Raw genomic sequence first — 24,413 nt, 5'->3', positions numbered from 1 at the left:
GTTCTCTTGTGGATTTGCCCTTTCTGGACATTTCACATCAATGGAATCCTACAGCACATGGCCTTTTGCGGCCGACTTCTTTCACTCAGCATGTTTTCGAAGTGCATCTATGTCGTGGCATGTGGGCGCTTCATACCTTTTTACGGCGGAAGCACACTCCTCGTACAGACATACATGCTCCCCACTGTCTGTTGACGGCCACCTGGGTTGCTGCTATCTTTAGGTGACGTGAACGTCACGTACAAGCTGTTGTCGAGTCGAGTCCCTGTTTTCAGTCCTTCTGGGCATGTGGCTCGGAGTGGAATGGCTGGGTCAGGCGGTAATTCTAGGCTAAACTTACTGAGGAGCCACTGAACTGTTTTCCACAGTGGTTGTCCCCTATCTTGTAGAAAAATTTTAGTTCAGAAATTTTTGACCACTGTGTGGGACCCAGAAAAGCCGACTGCGGTGGGTTCGCTGGCTGGGAGCCAGTCACTCACAGGTGTGGCTGCCTGTACCCACAGGTGCCGCCACCTCCCCCAAGGCAGCAGCTCAGTGTCACCCCGACTGCAGCCTTGTTCCTGGGCCGTGACCCGCTCCCCACACCCCAGCAGGGGGAGGGCAGGAAGGCTGTCAGATTCTTGGCTGATTCACAGGCACGACTGCCAACCGGGAATGACGGAGGGCTCCAAGAGGCAGAAGGAGAGGGTCTCAGTCTGGAGGAGACAGCAGCTGGTCAGTGGGGAGTGGGGACCCTGCAAGTGGCTGTGCAAATCCCTGCTCGGTAACGTTGACATGGCCTAACTGGGCCATTGCAAGGGAAGCGCTAGAATGGTGCCTGGACCACTGGTGGTACTACATAAATACAAGCTGTTAGGGCTTTCAAGATCAAGGTGGCCCTGAGCAGTTCACAAGTGCTGAGAACTAGCACTGAGACCCCACCAGGCGGTGTCAGCATCTGTCCTATGGGTGGGAGAGTCGTTCCCTAAGATGCCTGGCTTGTCTCTGGCAGAGGTGGTGACCTGGGCACGCAGGCAAGTGAGGGGGTTGGTGGGAGTCACCCAGGGCGGGAGGGGCGAAGACTTGCCTCCAGCTCCCGGGCTGAAGGTGCAGAAGCCCATTTGTCCCTCCGTGGGCACACGGCTGGTCTCTGGTGGGAACCGCTGGGACTAACCCAGTTGGGACACCTGGTCCCCACTCACAGGAGCATGGGAACGCAGGAGGAATCACAGTCATGTTTATTGCTCTGGGTTAAATCAGGGGAGACAAGACCAGAGGAGGGGGACGCAGGAAGCTGGTGAACATTCCTTCCCTTCTGGAGTCCTTGGCACCCTGGGAAGCTGACCAGTGCACTCCAGATCTGCTGATCACCTGCTCATGGGCTAGGCCCCCAATGCAATTTGAGGTGCATGTCACCCGAGGCTGTGGGGAGCACGGCTTCTCACAGTGGGGTCACCTGCATAGGGCTGAGCACAGAGGCTGTGGCGATGGCCTCCAATGGGCTGGGGTCCTTAGGAAGGTGTCTTGGTGGAGGAGGAAGAGGCTGCCTCCTTCTTGGCGGGAACCTTCACCAGCGCCAGCTTCTTGGGCAGGCTGCTGCTGGCTTTCATTACCACGTCGTGTTCGATCTTCTTCCGGATCCCGACCTCCAGGTCCTGGTGGGGGGCAACCACAGGGCAATGAGACTCGAACCTGAGGTGGAGGGAGGGGAGCGCCTGACCCAATGCCCTCTCTCTGGCGAGCATGCACAGGGGGCTGGATGAGCAACTCCCCCTGAAACAGCACCTGAGGGTCTGGGGTTTAAGTCTTGTCCTGCACCCTTCGGGGTGTTACACACAAAAAATCCTGTTCTCATCTCTGGACCTCAGCTTTTACACCTCTACTCATCTCCATTTTACAGATGAAGAAACAGGTTCCTGCAGTGAGGAGGCACTTGTCCAGGCTTCCCCAAACAGGTGAAGGATGGGAGACTGGAACCCTGCATGCCCAGAGCGCTTGGTCTCAGCTTCCAGGCAGCAGTCCCTTCCTGGCCCATGTCATTTCCGCCTGGCAGATGGGGGAACTGGAGCTCCGAGACACAGAGACGTGAGCAAGCAAAGGCACAGGGGTTTGGGTCCCAAACTGGTAGTTTATTTTTATTTTATTTTTTAAAAAGATTTTTATTTATTTATTTGAGAGAGAATGAGAGATAGACAGCATGAGAGGGAAGAGGGTCAGAGGGAGAAGCAGACTCCCCGCTGAGCAGGGAGCCCGATGCAGGACTCGATCCCGGGACTCCAGGATCATGACCTGAGCCAAAGGCAGTCGCTTAACCAACTGAGCCACCCAGGCGCCCCCAAACTGGTAGTTTAATCATATTTCCCAAACTGCCCTGTCCTGCCTGAGTTCCAAGGACCATGACCACCATGACTGTCACATACCTGGGTGCAGGGGACACAACAGCAAACAAAACACAGAAAAATCTCTGCCCTCTGGGAGCTGGCACTCAGCCATACCCGTGCGTATGGAGACGACATACATGCCCACGACCCACTAGGTTAAGGTGAAGGTAAGCGCTGCTATCCAAGAAAGAACATGGGACGAGTGAGGGATGCGTGTTATCGGAGACAGCTGCTCAGAAGCACCACCTGCAGTCCGACTAGACTCTGAAAAAGGAAGCTGTGTGGATTTCTGGGAGAAGAATCTGGGCAGAGGAAACAGCCAGTGAAGTGCTGAGGTGGGATAAGAACAGTTAAGGGGCCAGTGAGCAAGGGGGAGAGTAGGAGGAGGGCAGGGAGGTGACAGGGGCAGATCATGCAGGGCCCTGCAGGCCATGGAGAGGATGTGGGCTTTTCTTGAAGTAGGGTGGGAGACACTGAAGGCTCTGAGCAGAAGACCAGACTTGGGTGCTCACTGGCGCCCTCTGGTGGCTATGAGAGGAGGCAGGCGATCCAGGAGGATGTCCCTGCACTGGTCCAGGGGGTGGCTGATGGGATGGGACCAGGTAGGGGGGAAATGGGTGGATTCTAGATTAATACTAAAAGCAAAAAGAATGGGATCTGACCCAGATATGAGAGAAGAGGGGAATCAAAGATGATCCCAAGTATCTGGAAGGACAGAGTCTTGCTGAATCAAGACTGTGGCAGGGTCAGGTCTGGGAGGCAGAGGGGAGGATCAGAAGCTTGGTTTTGGATATGCTGAGTTTGAGAAACGAAACGATTTGCTCAAGATTACACATTAGTTAATGTGGAGTACAATTGGAACTCAAATCTGACTCCAGTAAAACCAGTTTCAAATTAAACTTCTTTGTAAACTCACCCCACCCACCTATATAAAGAAGCTACATTTAAACACAACCACAAAAATGACAACCAACGCAGCTAACGTTCACTTGTGTCCTGTGCTGTTCTCGGCGCTTTACAAGCCCCATGGCATCGTATTGTGCGCCGGGAACTTGCGCTGCCCCTGCGCCATGATCTGGCACGCGCCGGAAAAGGCGGGGTTGGAAGCAATCCCTACAACTCTGGGAGAAAGGTGCTATTACTATGACCATTTTACAAGTTAGAAGACTCAGGGTGAAGAAATACTAGCTGTTGGAGCTGCGACCGCACGCAGCACTGCCTTTCTGCAAAGCTGGGGTTTCTACTTTGCCACGCCACCTCCCCTCCCCACTTCTATTAAAGAACGGTAACAGCGAGAGCAGCTAACGTGCGTTTCACGCTTTCTGCGCGTCAGGCCTTGCTCCTTCGAGGCCCGCTGAGTGTGGTATGTGATGTCCCGTTTCTCATGGCACAGGGGTCGAAACAGACTCAGAGAGCTGAGTTGTCCAGGCACCATCCTCCGCCCCTCACGGGCCTCCAGGCTCCTTCCCTCGCCGCTCGCACGCCCACACTCACCTTCTTGAGCTTTCGCTGCTGCACGATGCGCGACTTCTTGGGGGCGATCACACGACCTGGGAAGAGACGCGCTAGCATGAGGCCGGGGAGCTCCAGGCCCTCCTCGCCCCCCAGAACCCTGACAGCTCCTCACCACCCTTCCTCGGGCCCCGGTTCCGCTCTGAGGCCGCTGCCGCTGCTTTGCTCTTCCCCGGCTTCCGCGCCTGGAACTTGCGCTGCCCCTGCGCCATGATCTGGCATGCGCCGGAAAAGGCGGGGTTGTAAGCAATCGCAGCCGGAAAGCGCAAGGCACGACGGGATACAGCGGGGCCGCAGGGCGCAAAGGCTCACGGGACACAACGTGGCAAAGCATTAAAGAGACAGACGCCCAGAGGAGCGGATCGTACGCAAACCTTCGCAAAAACTTCCAAGTAAAGGTTATAATGGTAAGATAACATTTACTGAGGACTCATTTGTTTTGTAAAACAGTTTTATGCCCTTTGTACATAAAATTTGGTCTAGGACTAGGGTGAGGTGACTGAGGCACTCAATGGTGCAAACTCTAAGGGTGCCTAAAATTCAGTAATCAATATAAATAGCATTCTCAACATTTAAAAATAAAATTTTAGGGCGCCTGGGTGGCTCAGTTGGTTGGGCGACTGCCTTCGGCTCAGGTCATGATCCCGGAGTCCCAGGATCGAGTCCCACATCGGGCTCCCTGCTCAGCAGGTAGTCTGCTTCTCCCTCTGACCCTCTCCCCCTCATGTTATCTCTCACTCTCTCGAATAAATAAAATCTTAAAAAAAAAAAAAAGAATTTTAGGGGTGCTGCCTGCCTCAGTCAGTGGAGCATGTGACTCTTGATCTTGGGGTTGTGAGTTTGAGCCACATTTTTGGGTGTAGAGATTACTTAAAAAAATCGGCGCCTGGGTGGCTCAGTTGGTTAAGCGACTGCCTTCGGCTCAGGTCATGATCCCGGAGTCGCAGGATCGAGTCCCACATCGGGCTCCCTGCTCAGCGGGGAGTCTGCTTCTCCCTCTGACCCTCTTCCCTCTCGTGCTCTCTCTCTCTCATTCTCTCTCTCTCTCAAATAAATAAATAAAATCTTCTAAAAAAAAATCGGAGGTGCCTGGGTGGCTCAGTTGGTTAAATGTCCGACTCTTGATTTCAGCTCAGGTCATGATCTCAGGGTTGTGGGACTGAGGCCCGTGTCGGGCTCCATGCTGAGCATGGATTCTGCTTGGGATTCTCTCTCTCTCTCTCTCTCTCTCTCTCTCTCTGCTCCGACCCCCAGCTCACGCTCTCATTCTCTCTAGAAAAAATAAAAAATAATTCAGGAAGCTATTATTTATTTATCTTGATTACTGAGCTCTTCGGTGTCCCCTCTACAATTCTGTACCGCAGGCACTGCCCTAGTTCTAGCCCTGAAGCAACCTACGAGGGCAGTGCTAGTATCGTCCCCATTTTATAAATGAGAACACCAAAGCATGGAAAGGGGAAGTGACTTGGCCAAGACCACACTGTAGAGAAAGGGGCTGAGCTGGGTTTTGAACTTGGGCAGACTGGCTCCAGTTATAGGGCTCTTAAGAGCCATGCAAAGGCCCTGTGTGCTCTCCCTACTCTAGGAAGAAGGGTGGTTGGGGAAGAAGATCAATTTGGGGGCAAGCCATTCAAGAGGTTTATTATAAAACCTAAGGGAATGGGGGCAGACTATGGAGAGTCAGGTTGGTTACTTCTGGGGTCCATCTAGGGGTCCCTACCCTCAGGAGACGGTGGCGTTTAGGGCTGCCCGGAGCTCCTCAGGGGCAAAGACCCCCAGCTCTGTGATGATGCCGCCAGTGATGAGCTCATGGGGGGTGACATCAAAGGCAGGATTCCAAACCCCAATGCCTGCAGGAGAGAAAGGGGAGGCAAGAGCAGGTATTTAGCTCTGTGCAAGTTCTCAAGCTCTTGTCACCTGTCTCCCCCACGGTGGTTCATGAGTTGGGGAATCCTTGACAATCTGGGGATGCTCACTCTGTAAGTGCATGAAGGCATTACCTGGGGCTTTAGCACCCAGTAACTAGTTTAGACCCCCACCCCCCATTCCTGGGCTGTCATTGTCCAAGAAGTCTTAGAAGTCTTATAGACGGGGCGCCTGGGTGGCTCAGTCGTTCAGCGTCTGCCTTCGGCTCAGGTCATGATCCCAGGGTCCTGGGATGGAGCCCCACATCAGCCTCCCTGCCACGCCCCCTGCTTGTGTTCCTGCTCTCGCTCTGTCAAAGAAATTTAAAAAATCTTTAAAAAAAAAAGAAGTCTTATAGACATCTTACCCCACTTTTGCCGGCTCCAAGGGTCTCTGTAAGAAGTTCTAAGAACCCACCTCAGAGCCTTTGCACGGGCAGTCCCCTCTGCCTCCAGTAGTCACGTGACTCACGGTTTCATTTCCTTCAGGTCTTTGCTCACATGTCACCTTCCCGGCGAGGATTTCTCCAATCACTGTGTCTAAATCTCCCGCAACTGACACTTCCCATGCCCGTCCTTGCCTTGTTTATTTCTCCTGCGCTCACACCCGCTTCTAACATACACTGTGGTTTTGTATTTATCTTGTTTGTTGTCTATCTCTCCCACTGGATTGTCAGCTCCATGAGTGCAGGGGCGTTTACATCTTTTTCACTCCTGTGTCCCTGGCACCCTAGCACAGCATCGAGAATCGGCCAGGTACTCAAAAATATTTGCTGAGAGTAATAACCTTTTACACGAGAGGCTGCAAACTGGTGGCCTCTGTTTTCTCTGCTCACAGGGATTTTGGCCAGTGCTCATTATGCCTCCCGGAAAGCAGGGGCACCAAAAACAAAATGAAGGAAAAAAATTTATAGAATTAATATATCTATTTTTAAAATGCTGTAACGAATTGGAGTACAAAACAACAGAATGTTGGGACTTCCCTCTGCTTAGCTGTACAGTGTGATTTTTGCCTTAGCTCCATACTTGGGACTCTGAGGTAGCAGCCCCACAGTATTTTCGGTGCTTAGGGATCTTAACTGGGTCCTTTTCATAAAAGATTTCAACCATAATTGTTACCATCTAATGAGCGCTAAGCAAGGGTCAGGCACTGTCCTCCACATCACGTGGGTGCATTCACTGACAACCCTGGGGTTTGTAAGCTGGGCCGTAGTAAGCGCTCATCTTACAGATGTGAACACTGGGGCCCTGGGGGATGCAAGAATGCAGGCATCTTGCGCATGGCAGCCAGGTGGCGTGAGGAAGGCGAGAACATCAGTGTCTCTCCATAGGCACTACGCAAGGCAGTATTCTCATTTCTTCTTCAACGGAGGAAACCCAGACGGAGAATAGCAGGACAACTTGCCTTAAGTCTCCTAACTCATTAGTTGTACACTCTGACCTTGAATCTGACCTTCAAGGTGCTTCTGTTCCAAGAAATGGCTGGAAAAAGCTGCTTATGCCCCAGAAGGCTGATTCTACCCTAAATCCACCAGCCCCGTGAAGGGGCCACGGTGCCTAAAGGGGGGTGCCCAGGCACTGTGGTGATCCCTCTAAGGGGAGAGCTTACCGGGGGCTGCAATCCTGACCCCGTTGACGTCGGTCAGTTCCTGCCCTGGGCGCTCCTCGATGACGATCTCCCTGCCCGTCTCCAGACGGAGGTCACACGAGGAGCTGGGGGCAGCCACATAGAAGGGGATGCCGTGGTGCTTGGCGGCGATGGCCAGCTGGTAGGTTCCCACCTTGTTGGCCGTGTCACCGTTGGCAACCACGCGGTCGGCTCCCACGACGACAGCTGGGGAGCAAGATGCTGGGGTCATAACCTGGCCCTGGACGCCCGGAGCCCCACCCCCCGGCGCCGCGCCCACACACCTGACACGCCCTGGTGGGCCATGGCAGCTGCTGCCATGCTGTCTGCGATGAGAGTGGCAGGGATCTGCTCGTACACCAGCTCGAAGGCAGTCAGCCGGGCTCCCTGGTTGTAGGGTCGGGTCTCCGTGCAGAAGGCATGATCCAGACGGCCCAGGGTGTGCAGTGAGCGGATCACACCTGTGGGGCCCGGCCCACCAGGATGTCAGGATGAGACGGAAGGTGACACACAGGCAGGGTGGCTCGTTGTTGAGAAGCACAGCTCAGGGGCACCTGGGCGGCTCAGTTGGTTGAATGTCCGTCCCTTGATTTCAGCTCAGGTTGTGATCTCAGGGTTGTGGGATCGAGCCCTCCATCGGGCTCTGTGCTGAGCGTGGAGCATGCTTGGGATTCTCTCTCCCTCTCCCCCACTGCTCTCTCTCTCTCTCTCAAACAAATATTAGAGATTTTTATTTATTTATTTGACAGAGAGAGAGAGAGAGAGGGAACATAAGCAGGGGGAGTGGGAGAGGGAGAAGCAGGCTTCCTGCTGAGCAGGGAGCCCAATGCGGAGCTCGATCCCAGGACCCTGGGATCATGACCTGAGCCGAAGGCAGACTCTTAATGACTGAGCCACCCAGGCACCCCCAAATAAATAAAATATTAAAAAAAAAATAGAAGCACAGCTCACCAAAGGCTCACTAGGCACAGTCCCATCCCCAGGCCCTTGCAGTGGCTGTCCCCTCTGCCGGGTACATGGGTCCTCAGAACATCTTCTCGGTGAGGCCTTCCCTGATCCCTCAGTCTCCCCCAGCAAACCCCACACCTCCGACCCCTTCCTGGCTTTCTCTTTAGTACTTACCACCTTTGAACACAGCACACATTATTTATTGATTGGTTGTGTTTGTTTCTCCTACTTTCCTAATCTTCGGGGCAGAGATTTTGTCTACTGTGTTCAGTGGTGGGTCCCCGGTGTCCAGAACTGTGCCTGGCACACAGTAGGTGCTTAGTAAGTGCTGAGTAGATAAAGGAATGCACGTATGCAGGAATGGTGGGGCACTCTAGTTCTTAAACAATGTTTGTTTAGTGAATAAATCGGTGTCTTGCCATCAAGGCCTCAGTCCCCAGGCACAAAGGCAGGGCCCAGGCAGGTAGTCAAATCTCTTGGTCAGAGCTATCCCAAGCTTTCTTTTGGGGAGCCCCTCCCTTCTCAGTCCTCTTGGAGTTTGCATCCTGCGCATTCTCTAGGCACACGGGTTGGGCTGGACCCACTGATTGATCCTGGATAAGCAAGTGACCCCATTAAAGCCCCTGAAATACAAGGAGCCTTTTCTGGCACTGTCAGCTTAGAGACTTGGCTCTTCATGATCTGAACCCTAGCAGCCTCCCTGCTGACCTGTGGAGCAGAGAATGATGCTGCCAAGGAGGGAAGAATTTAGGAACAGGGACAGATGGCTCCTGATGCCACTATTTGACCCCCGGATCCAGCCATACCTAAAGATAACACCCTAAACACTTGTGTACAAGAATAAATTCACATCTTTTTGGTGGGTAAAGTGGTTAGGGTTTCTTTCTCTAGCATCCAAAAAGGCCCCTTCCCCATTCCCATGGATGCCCACTCACCCAGAGCTGTGCCATAGCCAGCAGTGGCCAGTGCACCAGTGTTACAGTGGGTCAGCACGGTCACCTTGCCGCCCCCAGGAGCTGCCCGCTCCAGGAGGTGGCGGGCTCCTAGGTCCCCGATGCTCCGATTGTCCTTGAGGTCTTTCTCCAGCATGTCCTCAGCGCAGCGTATCACTCTGGGGCCGACAAGAGGCTCTCAGCACCAGCCACCAGGCCTTCGTGCCCAGGCTAGCCCCTCTTCCCTTGCCAACACTCCTGGGCAGCAGCCCTCTTGCTCAAAGCCTCTGCAGGCTTTGGGGGCGGACACGCTTCTGTTATTGTCACCTGTCACGCCATTTGCTCACACAACACGTTTACCTCGTGTGTGTGGGAGTGCAGAGCAATGAATAGGACAACAATCTCTGCCCCTGTGGAGCTCACAGTAGGGTGGGGGAAGCAGGTGGTGAGCGGTTAATGAAGTGAAGGAGAAGGCAGCCGAATCGGGGGACAGAGCACAGGAGATGAACTGTGTTATGTGAGGCGGTGGGAAAGGCAGAAATTTGAAACCTGATGGAGAGTTAGCTCTGTGGATAGCCGCCTGCAGAGATAGCATATGCCAAGGGCCTGAGACAGGAGTAAGCTTGGTGGGGTCAAGGAACCCGGAAGGTAACCACAGAGCTGCAGCAGAGGAGAGTGGAAAAACAAAAGGGCAGGGAGGGGATCAGGACAGGAAACAAAATTCCTCAAAAGCAAAAACCAGGAGAATGCAGTGGCTCGGAAAAGGACCTCTAAGACAGTTGGGGCTGGGCGTGTTCTGGGGAGGGAGAGTCAAGGGACTGAGTGCCAGAACCTTGGGACCCAGCTGTCCGGGCGGGCTCTTAGTCCTGCTTGTGTGGCCTTGGACTGATGTGCCGTGCCTGCCTCAGTTTCCCTATATGTAAAACGGGTCGCTCTGCGAAAAAATGAGTTAATAGCCTCCACGTGGAGCAGTGCCTGGCACAAGGTCCCCCTACCTCTCTCGGACCGCCTCCTCCGTGGCGCCCTCGCGCTCAGCCTCCAGGGCTGCGGTCTCGGCCAGGTGGCGAGCCGCGCGGGCCATGTTGACAGCGGTGGGCCGGGCGGTGACCAGGAAGCTCAGCGCGTCGCGCACGAAGGCCACCAGCGCGGCGAGTCCCGGTCCCCCCGCGCCCGCCTGCAGCTCCACGGCGAGGCTGAGGCAGCCCACGAGCGCGATGGCCGGGGCGCCGCGCACCTGGAGGGGGGAATCCTGGGGTCAGGCGGGGGCTCCCCCCCCCCCCCCCCGGCCCCGCCGCTCCGCCGCGTGGCCCCACCTTCATGGCGCGGATAGCCTCCCAGGCCTGGCGCACCGAGCCCACTGCCTCGTAGCGACTGTGCTGGGGCAGGACCAGCTGGTCGAGGATCTCTAGCGAGCCCCGAGAGTAGCGGATCGCCTCCAGGGACATGGTGTCACCGCCTCGCTCACAGCCACTCAGGAAGCAGTGGGGGCGACCCGAGCACGCTGGACTGGCCCGGAACGCGAGGAGGGGGCGGGACCGGCGCGCTCCCGCCCCCAAGGAGGCGCATGCGCACAGCAAACCCGCAGGACCCCGCGACTAATCCCACCTTACTTTTCCCGGTTAGTCTGGGCAGTTAGCCGCCTCCTGGAAACCACCGATGGCACCGTTTATGGAGCAACTACTGGATTCTAGGCCTTGTGTTTAGCCGGAGAGAATTAGGGCCTCATAGCGTGATCCCCCAAGTCACCCTTAGGCGCCTGACTTTGGCCAGAGCGAGTGCAGAAGGTGGTCTCAAGGAGAGAAAGGCCCGAATTGGGGGATTCCAAGGACTGAGGGGTCTAACTCTTGCCCCGAAACCTTCCCATCCCGGCAGGGAGCAAAAGCCGGTGGGCTGGGGACAGCCACTGGGGCTACCATCTCCCCTGAGGGACAGGCACAAATAAGAAGTTGGCCAGAACCTCAGCCCCAAGAGGGCCGTGTGTCTGGTTCACCACTGTATCCCCAGGGCCTAGGTTAGTGCCTGGCACACTGCAAACACCCCACCAATGCTTGTTAAATGATCTTCCTTGTCCACGGTTTAGGGGGAGGGGGCAGGCAGCATCTCTGGGTGGATGCCCTGCTGTTTCTGAGCCCTTTTCTGCTCAGTTTGCCAGTTCCCTTCAAAAGATGCATCATGGTAGGGAAGGGGCAGGGGAGCTCGTTCACGACCTTCCAAGGCATCCCTGCAGGCTGGGGATAACGAAAACCCCCACACTTGCGTACCCCAGGCCCAGGCGCTTCAGGCACCACCTATGTTCCCAGCACCCCCCTCCACCGCCTTCCCTGTGGGGTTCCTGCAGCCTGGTTCCCTTTCCACCCTTCGCCCTCAGCCTGTGCTGCCTTCTCTGGGAAGTCGGCTTGGACTGCAGACCAACCTGAGCCTCCACCTTGAAACCCTCATCAGGCCGGGTGGGGATCATGGCTGGGGCCACAGGTGCGGCAGCAGCATCACACTGGCTGATGAGGGTCCCCGAAGCTCAGTTGGGTGGGGGTGGGAGAGACAGCCCCTGGGCCCATCTAGCAACCTGAGGCAGGGACAAAGAAGCAGGGCTTTAATGTTGGGATGTTGTCCCACAAGGCACAAACACCCTCTCCAGGACCAAATAAATATCTTCCCCGCCGCGGGAAGGCGAGGTCTGGGGAGGGGCAGCGTCTGAGCTCTCCAAGGGCTGGTGGGCAAGCAGGGCTGCAGTCTGAGTGGCCTCCTGGGCCCGCCGCAGCCTCTGGAGCAGGTCCGGTTCCCAGAACGGCTCACTCGCTCTCGGAGTCGGAGTAATCAGCCACGAGAGAGGAGCTGAGGGTGCCCGGGTGTGGCGTGTCCTGGGGGGTGGCTGCCTCCGGAGAGGAGCCTGGCGGGGACCGGGGCCTGTCCCGACAAGTCCCTTCCTGCCCCCGAGGTCCCCTGCTCTTGAGGGTCTCGGCTGTCTCCGGAGAGCAGTCTTGGGGGCATGTGGGCCCATCCTGGGTGTTCCCCTCTGGCACCCATGTTTCCCCAGACTTGGGGGTCTCTGCTGCGTGCTGGGGGCTCTCTGAGACCTCCCGGGACCGCCGTCGCACGATGCCCAGGTCTCCCACGGTGATGGCGGAGCAGGCCGGTGCTGATCTGCGGTTCTGGGCCAGCTTCTTCAGGACGCTGCCAGCTTTGCTGCTGCTGGTGGCGGGTCCCGGGGCCGAGGGGAACCAGGAGCGGCTGATGATCTCTGTCCGCTTGAGTTTCTGCTTGTCCTCGTAGGCTGGGGGTTGGGAGGGTTGGGAGGGAAGGGAGGGAAGAGAGGGAAGGAGGTCCAAAGCTGCCCCCTGCCTTGGCCTGCCCACAGCCCACTCGTGGCCGGGGACCCCCATCTCTGCCTGCCCAGTCCCCCCCCCCCCCCCCCCCCCCCCCCGCCTGCTGGCTCCCCACGCACAGTCCAGGGTGTGGAACTTGAGCAGGGCGGCCAGCCTGCGGTCGTCCTCTGTCTCAGGCACCAGTGGGATGGCCAGGCTCGCCTTAGCCTGCAGCGCCTGGTCCCTCTCTTCTTCTTCCTGCATGGCTTTTTTCTTTTCCTGTGTGGTGGGGGACGGGGTGGGGGAAAGGTATGGTGGGTGTCAAAGACCTGCCTCTTCCTTGCCCGCTGACCTGGGCTGTGTCCCTCCGCTCAGCTTCCTCTTCTTCAAGCTCGTTCGAGGAAAGGGCCTCCCACAGGGCCCAGGATGCAGAAGTCACTCAGCAAGTGCAAGATGCAAGCATCATTAATAGGCGCACTGTTCAGTCCTCTGCTCATCCGTCCCATGAATATTCACAGAACGGCCAGCTTGTACCAGGCCTTGTTCTAGGCACTGGGGATGCAGCAGTGAGCAGACACAAACCCTTGCCCTCCCGTGGCTGACATTCTAGAGGGTGAGAGAGACAAAGTGGCGAGGAGAAAAAGAATGCCGGGAAGGTGGTAGGGAGCGAGGGGTTCAACCGTAAATGGCGGTGCAGGATGGCGGGAAGGGTCAGGCAAGGTCTCCCCGAGAAAGTCACATTTGAGAAAAGATGTCTGAATGAAGGAGTTAAGTGCGTATCTGGTGGAAAAGTGTTCCAAGGTAGAAGGAACAGCCTGTGCAAACACCCAGAAGCAGAGGCGTGCTTCGGGTGGCTGAGGAACAGCGAGGAGGCCAGTGTGGCTGGAATAACGTGATTGAGGAGAAGGTGGAAACAGTCGGGAGGGAGGAGGTGAGACCATGCAGGCTGTGGGCCGTGCGGAGGGCAGTGGCTTCTATTTTAAGTGGGAGTCAGGGAGGATTCTAAGCAGAGATGTGAAATGACTCAGGTATTCACAGGTGCCTCCTGGTGGCCATGTGGGGAACAGACTGTGTGTGGGGGTGGGGTGTGGGGGTGAGCGCCTGGAGACCAGGGCTGAGAGACTGTGCTGGTCCACGCAGGAGATGATGGGAGCTGTGGGAGTGGTCAGACCCTGAAAAATTTGCCAACAAGAGACAGGGGTGAAGGGGGAGTCAAGGTCAACTCCAGGTTTTGGGGGCTAAGCCCCTAGAAGGACAGAGATGCCTCCATTGCCGACAAGGGGAAGATGCAGGTGGGTGGCTTAGGGCCAGATGGCGGCTTGTATGTTTGAGGGTCCTTAGACACCTCATGGGGAGACACCCAGAAGGCAGGGGACACATAGCTCAGGGCACAGGACCGGCTGGAAGTGTATGTTTTTGATAACAAATAATTAGTAAGAAAACTAGCCGTTTTACTCTTAATAATGACCACAGAACAATCAGCAAAGGAAACAGGAAGGGACAGGAGCTGTAGGATGGTGACAGCCTGCGCTCCATGGCGGTTGCTGGGGAAGCTCCTGCCTGCCTGGGGGGCACAAGGCGCCCCAAAGAGTGAGGGAAGAGGGAAGGTTCTCACGTCCTGCAGGATCTTCTGGTGCCCTGCCAGATGCCTGAGAGGGTGAAAAATCCGTTCATGGTACACTCATCTGACCCTGGGCCCTGACTCCCTGTGACGTGGCACCGCCCAGTATCTTTGGTACAACTTCAGAAGCCATTGTGGTCACTGACAGCAGGGCCCTGGGGTGTCCTCGAGCCAGGACTGTGTCCCTGGGGACAGGGGTCGGCATTTGCCCCTGTACCCTTGGTGACTCTCCATGCCAGGGCAGGGGTCTTGGCCAAACATTCGTATACTGAAACGTGCACGATTACATTTCATTGTAGGTGACTTTCCCTTGAAAGAAAAAAAATTTTTTTTTTTTTTTAACGACAGGGCACTGCAGAGATGATTTTGGCAATTATGTAGGGGTGGGCTGCCGATCTATGTAGGGGTGGGCTGCCGATCTATGGACTTCGTTTTGGGATAGATGAGTGGATCCATGAAATGTGTGTTATGAGCTGAGCAGCAGGTAAGTGCGTGGCAAGCTGGGGCTCCCCGTGGGTGCCCTGAGGTAGGGACGTGGCTCAGAGCTAGGACGTGGTATGGCGACGGCTGCCCCTGCATTTTCCCCCTTCCGATGTCAGCGACGCCCGCTCCCTCGTGGTCCCGACCGCAGGCAGGCGCCCCCACTCACCCGGAACCTCTTCCGCAGCATGCTGTTGAGTGCAAAGTCATCCTTCCAGGCGCTCTGGGCCTCCTGGATGTGGCTCAGGGTGGGGAGGGCCTTCTTGAGTGTGCTCCGGTCAGCCTCACCGTGCTCCAGGCGGAACATGGCGTCCGTCTCCAGCTTCTGCTTCTTCTCGTGCTCTGTGATAGCCAGAAGGTGGCAAGGCCTTCAGGCTCCCGCTCGGCCTCACGGCTGGCCTTGGGGCCCACGCCCCGTGCTCACCTGTCGTCAGCACCTGCTCATTATCCACCATGTCCCAGCGCTCCTCCTTGCGCTGGGCGCCGCTCACGATCACGTAGTCACAGTTGGCGGGGTCCGTCTGCATCTCGATGTAGTTGACACAGAGGTGACATTTCATCCGGAACCTGGGTGGGCAGAGGGCGGAAGTCAGGCCACCCGGCACCCCCGCCTGCTTCCTTCTGTTTGTGCGCGTCACGTGACAAGTGCTCACTGAGCACCTACTACACACCAAGCTCTGCATCTGGGATTAGGGCCGTGGGTGAGACAGACACCGTCCTATCAGCCCAGAACTGACATGCTGTCTGGTGTTTGTTCATTTTTCACTCACGCGTTCAACAAACCCCTCCCGAGTCAGGCTGCTCTGTGGCAGGCTGGGCGGCAGCTGCTGGGGACACAGCAGTGAGGGATGCCAGCCTGCTCTTGGAGGGACTGACATTCTAGCAGGGGCCACACTGGCAGCAAATGCACGAGCAACCAGTGTCGGGTGGTGAGCGCTGCTTTGGAAAAGTCCTCTCTCAGAGGTGATGCTGGAGCAGAAACCCAAGGAGGGGGTCCTTCTGGGGTGTGTGAGGGACCTCGAGGGGGAGAGTGGGCGGAGGTGAGGATAGGGAGGGGACCAGGCCGAACGTGCAAGGCCTTGTGGGCCATGGGGAGGGCTCAGGCTTTTAGTCTGAGGAAGGTGGGAGCCATGGAGGGTTCTAGGCAGAGGGGATGTGCCCCGATTGACAGAGCAGGACAGTTTCCAGGAACGGACCACAGGAAATGGCCATCACGGAATGGCTGACCTTCTAGTCGGACACCACTGGAGCCCCCTCGCCCTGCAGCTATCTGATGCATCCCTCTGAGACACCAACCAGGCTGCCTGTACCTGTAGATTGGGGTTGTGTAGTAATTGCCAACCTTCTTCTTTTCTGCATTGTAGCGAACACCTGGGAGAAGAGGGAGAGAATGGAGGCTCAGCATCCTTTTCCTGAGTGGGGGGCAGAAAGGGATGGTATTCCTCCAGGGACACCCCTGGAGGGCCCTAAAATTCAAGGTGGGAAAGAGCCATGTCCAGGCTCCATGACAGGTGCTCAAGCCGCAGGGGAGGGTGGGTGGGCAGCAGGAGGGTCCAGGTTCAAATCCAGACTCCACTACATTCCAGCTAGGCAACCTTAGGCCGGCTACTTTGGCCCTCTGGGCCTCAGTTTCCCCATCTGTTCAATAGGGAAGACTCTTAACGCCTACCATGCAGCGCTGTTGTGAGAATCACAGAGCTAATAGTACTCACAGATCACTTAGCATAGGGCCTGGGACGTGGCAGGTGCTCAAGAAGGGTTGGCTTTTATTATCAACGTCTGTGTTTTTTGTTTTTTCATTGATTAGATGATATATAATCTTGATCTGCTTAATCTTGCTCATTGGGTGAAAACAGCTTCAACTACAAAAATAGAGCTTGGGCTGGTGGGTGGTGTGGCCTGAGTTTTCCTTTCCTGGTGGCTGCTTCAGTTCATGACCCTGAGGGTAAACCGCCTCTGGTGTCAGGCTGCACCCTGTTTCTGTCCCCTGAGCACCTGGTGGCCTTTGCTGCAGATGCCCCTGGCTGGGTCTGATCAGGGGACCTACTGGTGAGAGGGGAGTGTCACTCATCCTCCTCAGCAGTGGGGTGGCCCAGCCCCTCCTTCTGCTCTTCCGTGGTCCCTGTGAGAGAGGCTGGACCCTCATGCCAGGAGCCACCACTCCTATTTACAGAGCGAGCTCCTGTCCTGGGCCAGGCACTGCATGAAGAGCTGAGGGTCCCTGTATCACAGAGTTGGAAACGGAAGCCAGGTGGGTCAAGTCACTGGCCTGCGCTCTCAGAGCTGCCCATGGGACCATGGACCCATGTCTGTCTGTCTGTCCATCCAACTGCGGCATGGACAGGGGTCCAGACGCTAAAGGTAACAGCAAGGGCAGTGGCAGTTTGAGTTTATGAGCCCTCACATGTGCTGTGTGCTATGTACTTTGTATGCCACACAGGTGGGGCACTCATACCATCTGAACTTATGGCTGGGTAAACTGAGGCACACAGAGACTAAGTCACCCACTGAGGGTCCCCAAGCTAGGAAGCGGCAAAGCCGGGCCTCCTCACTGCTCTCCACAACCCACCAGTCACTGGGATGCCTATCTCCTCTCCGATTCCTGATCACAGGCCCCGGGGGGAGACGGTCTCTCACGAGCCGGGCGGGGAAGGGGCTCGCTGTCTGCGGGGCTGAACGGTCGGGGGTGGGGTGAGGAGAGGAAGGGCAGGCGAAGCTCACCCATGCCGATGTGGTTCTTGCAGCCGTCACACCAGATGTTATAGGGCATCTCAAACCTACGAGAACAGAAAACGGCCAATCGGCACCTGTCTGCCTGAGCCCTGCCTGGGTCTGCGCGCCCGTACCTCCTGCCACAGCCCGCGGCGTGCGGAGGACAGACAGCAGTGGGCATTCCTACAGCCAGGCCGATCCTGTCACCCTGCTCTCCCACGGGCTCACCCCATCCGGGTGAGTCTCCACCAGTGTGGCCCTGTCTTCACGCCTCACCCTGTCAGCTAAACCAACTGGAGCAGAGGAGGAAGCGAGCTGAGCGGAGCAGTGGCCCGACCAGAGCTTAGCAGGGTTGCTGTACGGTCCCTGGATCTCTTTCCATGGTTCTATTTGCTACACTGATCTGGCCGTCCGTGTGCAGGAGTGACAGAGCTTCCATTTTAAAAGACCACAAAATGATGAATAATGAGGCGAAGTAAAGACACTGTGGTATGAGCGGAGGGCCCCACAGACAAGAGTGGGAGCAGCTGGTGTGCACAGACCGTGGCGGTTGAGCATGGTGGGCTCTGGGGCTGGAGGTGCGGGGGGTGTTCCAAGGCGACCTTCAGCTCTGTGCCCCCCGAGGCCATTGCTGGCACTCAGATCTGGATTCTTTTTCCATCAACATTCCGGCCTCCCATGATTGTCGTTGGATCCTCCACTCAGGCCCAGGCTACACCGCAGAGACGGAGGTCAGAGTCCATGAAGCAGACAAGGGCTCATCCTTCAAGGCACCACAGGCTGGCTTCTGCTTCCTGTTGTGGCTGGGCCACTGGGAAGCGGGCCACACACAGAAGGAGAGCCCTGCGGGAAGGGCCACTGTCCTGGCTCAATGGCGGTCATGGCTGGGATTCTTTATCCTCCCCGTATCTGTGCCCTTTGCAACGTGACTCTGCAATGCTTCCTGTCAAGAGGTGGATGAATTACCACCCCCCCAACCCCCCGCAACACGACTGGCTTTGGGCAATGAGACAGAAGGGATGACGTGCCCGCTCTGGGGCTTGGCCTCAAGAGTCCTCGCATGCCTGTGCTCACTCCCTTCTGGAACCCGGGCGCTGCCACGTGAACCAGCCCAAGCTAGCCAACTGGAGGATGAGACACATGTGGAGCAGGGCCCAGTCGTGCCGGCCCAGCCAGTCTCCAGGCAGGTGACCCCTGAACAGGTGAGAGAGCCCAGCCCGAGTCAGCCAAGTCCAGGCAAGGCCAAGAGAGGCATCCAGCGGAGCTGCACAATTGTGAGCAACACACATTACGTGTTTATCATTTGGTTACATGGCAATAGCTGACGGATAGAGCAACTTCCTGCTTTCTGGAATTAAGACCCTGCGACACTGGACAAAATCAGGGGTGCTGAATTCTCCTAGAGCCCGATGCCAGGTGGCGCAAAGTGCAGGGGTCCCCAGGTGGTGCTGGGGCCTTACCTGATGATGAGGATGCCTTGCGACAGCTTCCGAGCCCGCTCCCGCAGCGGGTGGCTGTTGTGGTACCGGTTGAGGGAGCCATGCTGTGGGGAGAGGACAAGGGAGCGATTAGCACAGCCACGCCCGCTCCCCCCCGGCTGAGAGGCCGCCTGCTCACGTCCTGCGGCGGGTGCCAACAGCGAACCACGCGGCACTAAGGCCTTGGGGAAGCAAGTGGGGTTGGAAGCAGGAATACATGAGTTTGAATCTTTGCTCTTCCATTTAGGAGCTGAAAGAGCTGTGTGACCCTGGGGAGTGATGTTGCTTTTTGCCTGCCAAGCCTCTGTTTCCCCCATGTGTCGACTGGGGACGGTGACTGTAGTCGCCTCTGGTGTTGTGAGGATGCTGAGGTGGGGGGACAGCACCGGTCAGCACTTACTGGGCACTTCACGGGCCTCATTTTTTTTTTTTTTAAGGTTAAGATTTTACTTTTAAGTCATCTCTCTGTCCAATATGGGGCTCGAACTCACGACCTTGAGATCAAGAGTCACAGCTCTACCGACTGAGCCAGCCAGGCGCCCTGCGTCATCTCGTTTTAACCCCTTAAGGATCCTGTGACGTTGGGCTGATTTTTAGTTCCCCCTTTTGACATATGGGGAAACTGTGGCACAGCGAGCCCAGTCACGTGCCCGGGATCACGTAGCTGGGACAATTTGTCCCCAGGCCCTTACATAGTGCCTACAGTGTGGGACCACAGCTGTGACCGAGACGGATGGACATCTCTGCCCTTAGGCAGACGTTCTAGAGGGGGAGAGGGACGATATCCAAATGAAATGATGGTGCATCAGGGAGTTGTAAGGGCTACAAAGAGAAATAAAGCACTAGGTGATGCGACAGAGAACAAGATGGTGGTCAGGCAGGCCCTCCGTGGGGAGAGACCTGAAGGGAGGGAAGGAACCTGTGGTTAGAAGAAGGGATTCCAGGCAGAGCGAACAGCTGAGGGAACAAAGAGGAAGCCAGAGAAGGTAGAGCTGGGAGAGCGAAGGGGTCTGACACAGAGCACGTATGCTGGACCTCCTCCTGACCTTTGCCGCAAACACGCCAAGCTGGGCCCAGAGTAAAAGGTCACTGATGACACAGCCACATTTACCACTGGGAACAAAGACTGTCCTGAGCCCCATGTGACAAGTGCATGGCAGCAAGCCCTCAGAGGCCACCCACGCTCTGCAGCCGTGGCTCTGACCCCAGGAGCGGATGATGTGCTCTGCGGCCCCTGCTGTGGAGTCTCTTTGCTAGTGTGGACACGGGAAAGGGAACCTGCCCTTACCTTTTCAGGATTGAAATCCGGAGGGTAGTACTTGTTTACACCTTTCCTTTCACCCTGGGAAGCAGAAGAGAGACGTGACTCAGAGAGGGTGTCCTGGAGGAGACCTCGTCGTGCAGCCTTGAGGGGCAGCACCCGGACGAGGGAGACTGAGGGACATCCAAGAGAAGCCCTGGGCTCTGAGGGTCTGAATGGAGACTGCGACTTGGGGACTGGTGAACCACCATCATCACTGTGGAAAACTCCACGAGGATCAGACTCTCCTAAAGCAAGGGCGTTCAGTGTTTTTGGGACCACGACCAACAGCAAGACACATTTAACACTGCCACTGCGCACACGCACATGTAATAGAGCGAAGCCCAGTGCAGGTTTTATGAAAGAACGCTTACCCCGGCTGTGAGGGTCTTGCTTTTTCAATGCTGGCAGCCCCCCAATAAACTGACCTCATCACCCACCAAAGCAGTGGGTCTCAAACCTGGCTGAACATTACATCCCCCTGAGGAGTTTCTAAAATACCCATGCCTGGCTCCCACCCCCAGAAGTTCTCCTGACAGGGTCTGCTCTGGCGTGTGGTGCCGGGACACAGGGCTTTTAAAAGGCACCTTGCAAAACGGGTGTTTGAACAAATCCTTCTGCACGCATGCCCACGGCAGCACTAGTTACAACAGCCAAATTGTGGAAACAACTCAAATGTTCATCAGTGGATGAACGGATACGAAGAATGTGGCCGATCCAGACAGGGGAATATTACTCAGCCATAACATGGAACGAAGTTCTGATTCCTGCTGCAATACGGATGAACCTCAAAAACATTAGGTTCAGTGAAAGAAGCCACACACGAAAGGCCACATATTGTATGATTCCACTTACAAGGAATGTCCCAAATGGATGAGTCCATGTAGACAGGAAGCAGGCTGGTGGCTGCCAGGGGCTGGGGGAGGGGGGCTGGGGAGTGACTGCTCATGGGGACGGGATTTCCTTTCTGGGGAGAGGGAAATGCTTTGGAACTAGATAAAGGTGGTGGCTGCGCCACACTATGAACATACTAAACACCACTAAATCATACACTCTACAACAGTTAATGAATTTCACCTCCTTAAAAAACAAAATCAAAAGAAAAGAAAAGAAAAAAGCTGCCTGGATGATTTTAGTGCATGGCAAAGTTTGAGAACCACTGCACCAAAAAGATCATGATCCAGAGTTTGGAAATACCACCTTACAGCTTGGGGACAGGGAGGGAAAGAGCTACTTTGGGGGCCTGATGAAGACCAGAAGAGAAACCCAATGAGCACAAGGCTGTCCACTCACCATCTTGGCAGCTGCCTACCGGTCCTCGCCCTCAACACGGCTGATCTGAAAAGATGAGACACGGATTGTGCAGTGTCAACCCCCTACCCAGTCCTGCCCTCCTGGGGAGCCTGGTGGAGGGACCACGGCTTCCCGCAGAAGATGCTGTGGGCTGTGTGTGGTGGCGGCAGCTTAGACGATCCTCCAAAGAGCGGTGTTTGTCTGTTTAGAAAGATAGTGTCCTGTTCACTCTCCATCCAACATGTATTTCACACCTGACACTTCTCATCCTTCCGGGCCTCCATCATCGCTTACCTGGACCAGCGCAGCTGCCTCCTCCCTGGTCTTCTGGCTCTGCTCTTGACTGCTACAGTCTGTTTTCCCCACAGGGACCAGAAAGAGATCTTAAAATATAAATTCTTCTGCTTAAACCCCTCTAGTGATTGCCATCGGTTGGACAATCAAGTCAACCCCTTCCCATAGCCTGTGGGGCCCCTGCCTGCCTCTCCAAGCATGCCTCTTACCCCTCTCCCTCTCCCTCACTCTGTTCCAGTCATGCTGGCTCCCTGGCTGCCTTCAAAGCCTCAGCAGGTGCAGGCTAACTGCCTTGAATGCTCTTCCACCAGCTGTCTGTTCTCTGTCACAGGCCTCAGCTCAAACATCATCTCTGTCAGAGGCCTCATCTGACTACCTGATCTAAAGTCGCTTCTTCCCTGGGGTTCCTATCACATGGCCCTGTGGCGGTTTACTTGTGTACCGTCTGTCTCCTCCACCAGGTCACACTGTGCTATATCTCCAGCACCTGGGACAGTGCCTAGCCCCTGATAAATGCTGACTGTGTGAACCACTCCCCTAAGAATTAGTGCAGGTGACACAGGTATCAGACACACAGCTTCTTAAGCTGGGGTGGGCGACCTCCCTCCTCCCGTATGTTTGCAGGAGAGACTTTTAGGTCAAATAAAAGAAAGTTCTACTTGACACCAAAGAGAGACGCTACGAGGGACTGAAGCGTATTCTAGAATGGAGATTGGCAAATTTTCTCTATCAAGGACCAGATAGTAAATATTTCTGACTATGCGGACCCAATTGCCTCTGTCCCAATGACTCAACTCTGCCGTCACAGCTAGAAAGCAGCTGCAGACAGTATGTAAATGGGGGTCAGCTGCATTTCATCAAAACTTTATTTATGGACACTGAATTTTGAGTTTCACGTGGTTGTTACCTGTCACAAAATATACTTCCTTTTGATTTTTCCCAACTACCTATGAAGTCAAAACCATTCTTAGCTGTCAGCCTGTACAGAATCAGGCAGTAGCCTGTGGGTGTAGTTTTGGCCTGTGGGTGTAGTTTGTTGGCTCCCTATGCTAGAGTCAGGAAGTATCTAACTTTCTGCCAACTTAGCTGTGTACTGTCTACCAGTTACTGCATGCCAGGCGCTGTACCGACTCCGACATCACTGCCTTGTTTCGTCTGCTTTATGTCACTCTTATCCCTAGTTGATGAATGAGGACATGGGGGCTTAAGAGACTTGCCCAGGATCAGAGGCAAAGTTGGGGTGAAAAGTTCCAGATGTATACTGTTCTGCCATGACCCTGAACATCTATTCACCTCAGATCCTCCATCTGTAAAGTGTGTCCCTGGACCAGATAGTCCCAAGGTCACTTCCAACCTAAAAATGCTTTTGTCAACAAAACAGCTAAGTGCCCACTCAGGCTTTGGGGCGCAGTTCCTTGGGCCTGCAACCCAGCTCCACTCCTTCCCAACTGGGTGACTTCAGCCAGTGTCTTGAGCATCTCTGAACTTATATTTCCTCACCTGTAAAGAGTCTATGATGGTGACAGGACTTTCTGGGATTGCGGTGAATGAAATAAGACATTGGGAAGTGTTTGCAGGGTACCCCATTTTCAGGAGCTGGGGCTCTTACAGGGGATTTACCACCACAGTGACTGGCACAGGTGGGGCTACAGGATGAATGTATAGAAATCTCTGGTCCTTGGTGTTAGGAGTAATTATAAACCCCACTGGCTTAGGGCATAGTGCTTGGATCCCGACTCTGCTTGCTAGCGTTTTGACTTCTGGCAAAGCATTTCTCTCTGGGCCTCAGTTCTCTCATCTATAAAGAGGGTTTATAAAAGTATCAAGTTGATAGGGTCGCTGTCAAAACTCAGTGAGTTGAAGTACTTAGTCCAGCGCCTGATGCAGAGTTGTATGCTGGTACCTTCTATTATTTCTCATGCCAAACCGTTTTACAAGCATCAAAATCTTCACCATAACCCAGTGAGGTAGGGGCTCACTGGTCTCGTTTTTCAGAGAAAAAAACCTAAGGGCCCTTCAGGCATAATATGGCCCGGCGCTGGGGCTGAGGTCGCGGCCGGGGCCCGGGGATTTCAGTCGGGGGTCGCGGCTGGGACAGGAGCCGGCTCCGGACATGGGCCCACAACCGCAGATCCCCCGCGGCCCCCAGCGCGCTCGTCCCCCATCGGGAGGCTCCGAGATCGGGTGAAGCAACGACCAGACCCGGGGCCCTCACCAGGCCTGACCGCCCCTCCGCCCGCGCGTACTTACCTGCCCTCCTCCTGACGTCACGCCGTGCCAGTGCCCGGAAGTGAGTGCTGGGCGCTCAAGGGGGCGTGGCACACTCTTCGCGTAACGCGGACGCTGGCGCGAGGCGGGGCTAAGAGGTAGCGTCGCGCTGATTTGATTGGCTAAATGCCAAAAGGAGTGGACCAATCCAGGCTTTCCCTTCCCAACTGTGGGGCGTCACGATGCTTCCCAGGCCCCGCCCGCCCAGCCTGGCCCAGTGTGAGGCCAGGTTTCCGGGGAGCGCGGTCTGCCTGGGCGAAGTGGGAGATGGAACGTGCTCCTTGCTTTTGAACGGCCAGCGATCTAAGAATTATTTTTACATTTTATTTTTATTTATTTATTTGAGAGAGAGCGTGCACAAGTGTGTGTGTGTGTGTGTGGG

General features: G+C 55.6%; 3 protein-coding genes across 6 annotated transcripts; all 3 read right to left on the bottom strand.

The window, feature by feature from the left end:
- Positions 1-1,200: 1,200 nt before the first annotated feature.
- On the bottom strand, positions 1,201-4,119 carry CUNH19orf53 (chromosome unknown C19orf53 homolog). Its single transcript, XM_025863172.2, has 3 exons — positions 3,988-4,119; positions 3,855-3,910; positions 1,201-1,634 (listed from the first exon to the last, which is right to left on the bottom strand). Exons 1-3 carry the CDS (start codon positions 4,082-4,084, stop codon positions 1,491-1,493), a joined length of 297 nt encoding a protein of 98 aa, XP_025718957.1. The 5' UTR covers positions 4,085-4,119; the 3' UTR covers positions 1,201-1,490.
- MRI1 (methylthioribose-1-phosphate isomerase 1) lies at positions 1,558-10,825 on the bottom strand. Of its 3 annotated transcripts, none has more exons than XM_073887726.1 (8): positions 10,597-10,825; positions 10,279-10,517; positions 9,287-9,462; positions 7,688-7,864; positions 7,386-7,610; positions 5,593-5,722; positions 3,855-3,910; positions 1,558-1,634 (listed from the first exon to the last, which is right to left on the bottom strand). In XM_073887726.1, exons 1-6 carry the CDS (start codon positions 10,726-10,728, stop codon positions 5,595-5,597), a joined length of 1,077 nt encoding a protein of 358 aa, XP_073743827.1. In that variant the 5' UTR covers positions 10,729-10,825; the 3' UTR covers positions 1,558-1,634; positions 3,855-3,910; positions 5,593-5,594. The 3 variants fall into 3 exon arrangements, with proteins under 3 accessions (XP_073743827.1, XP_025718956.1, XP_025718954.1); XM_025863171.2 differs by having other exon boundaries at positions 10,633-10,825; XM_025863169.2 differs by lacking the exons at positions 1,558-1,634; positions 3,855-3,910 and adding an exon at positions 4,131-4,257.
- Positions 10,826-11,858: 1,033 nt separating this feature from the next.
- Positions 11,859-24,078, bottom strand: YJU2B (YJU2 splicing factor homolog B). 2 transcript variants are annotated; one of them, XM_025863300.2, is made up of 11 exons: positions 24,014-24,078; positions 21,764-21,822; positions 21,470-21,670; positions 20,165-20,218; positions 18,859-18,941; positions 17,408-17,463; positions 15,997-16,057; positions 15,111-15,253; positions 14,856-15,028; positions 12,726-12,864; positions 11,859-12,554 (listed from the first exon to the last, which is right to left on the bottom strand). In XM_025863300.2, the coding sequence occupies exons 3-11, from the start codon at positions 21,470-21,472 to the stop codon at positions 12,073-12,075; spliced, it is 1,194 nt and encodes a 397-aa protein (XP_025719085.1). In that variant the 5' UTR covers positions 21,473-21,670; positions 21,764-21,822; positions 24,014-24,078; the 3' UTR covers positions 11,859-12,072. The 2 variants fall into 2 exon arrangements, with proteins under 2 accessions (XP_025719085.1, XP_025719087.1); XM_025863302.2 differs by lacking the exon at positions 21,764-21,822 and having other exon boundaries at positions 21,470-21,514; positions 24,014-24,071.
- Between the last annotated feature and the right edge of the window lie 335 nt (positions 24,079-24,413).

The sequence above is a fragment of the Callorhinus ursinus genome, unplaced genomic scaffold (genome assembly GCF_003265705.2).
Source record: "Callorhinus ursinus isolate GAN/ISIS: 27379988/994484 unplaced genomic scaffold, GSC_fseal_2.0 scaffold82, whole genome shotgun sequence".
Classification (NCBI taxonomy): domain Eukaryota; kingdom Metazoa; phylum Chordata; class Mammalia; order Carnivora; family Otariidae; genus Callorhinus; species Callorhinus ursinus.
The sequence above is the reverse complement of the archived record's forward strand: the minus strand, read 5'-3'. Positions and strand labels throughout refer to the sequence as shown.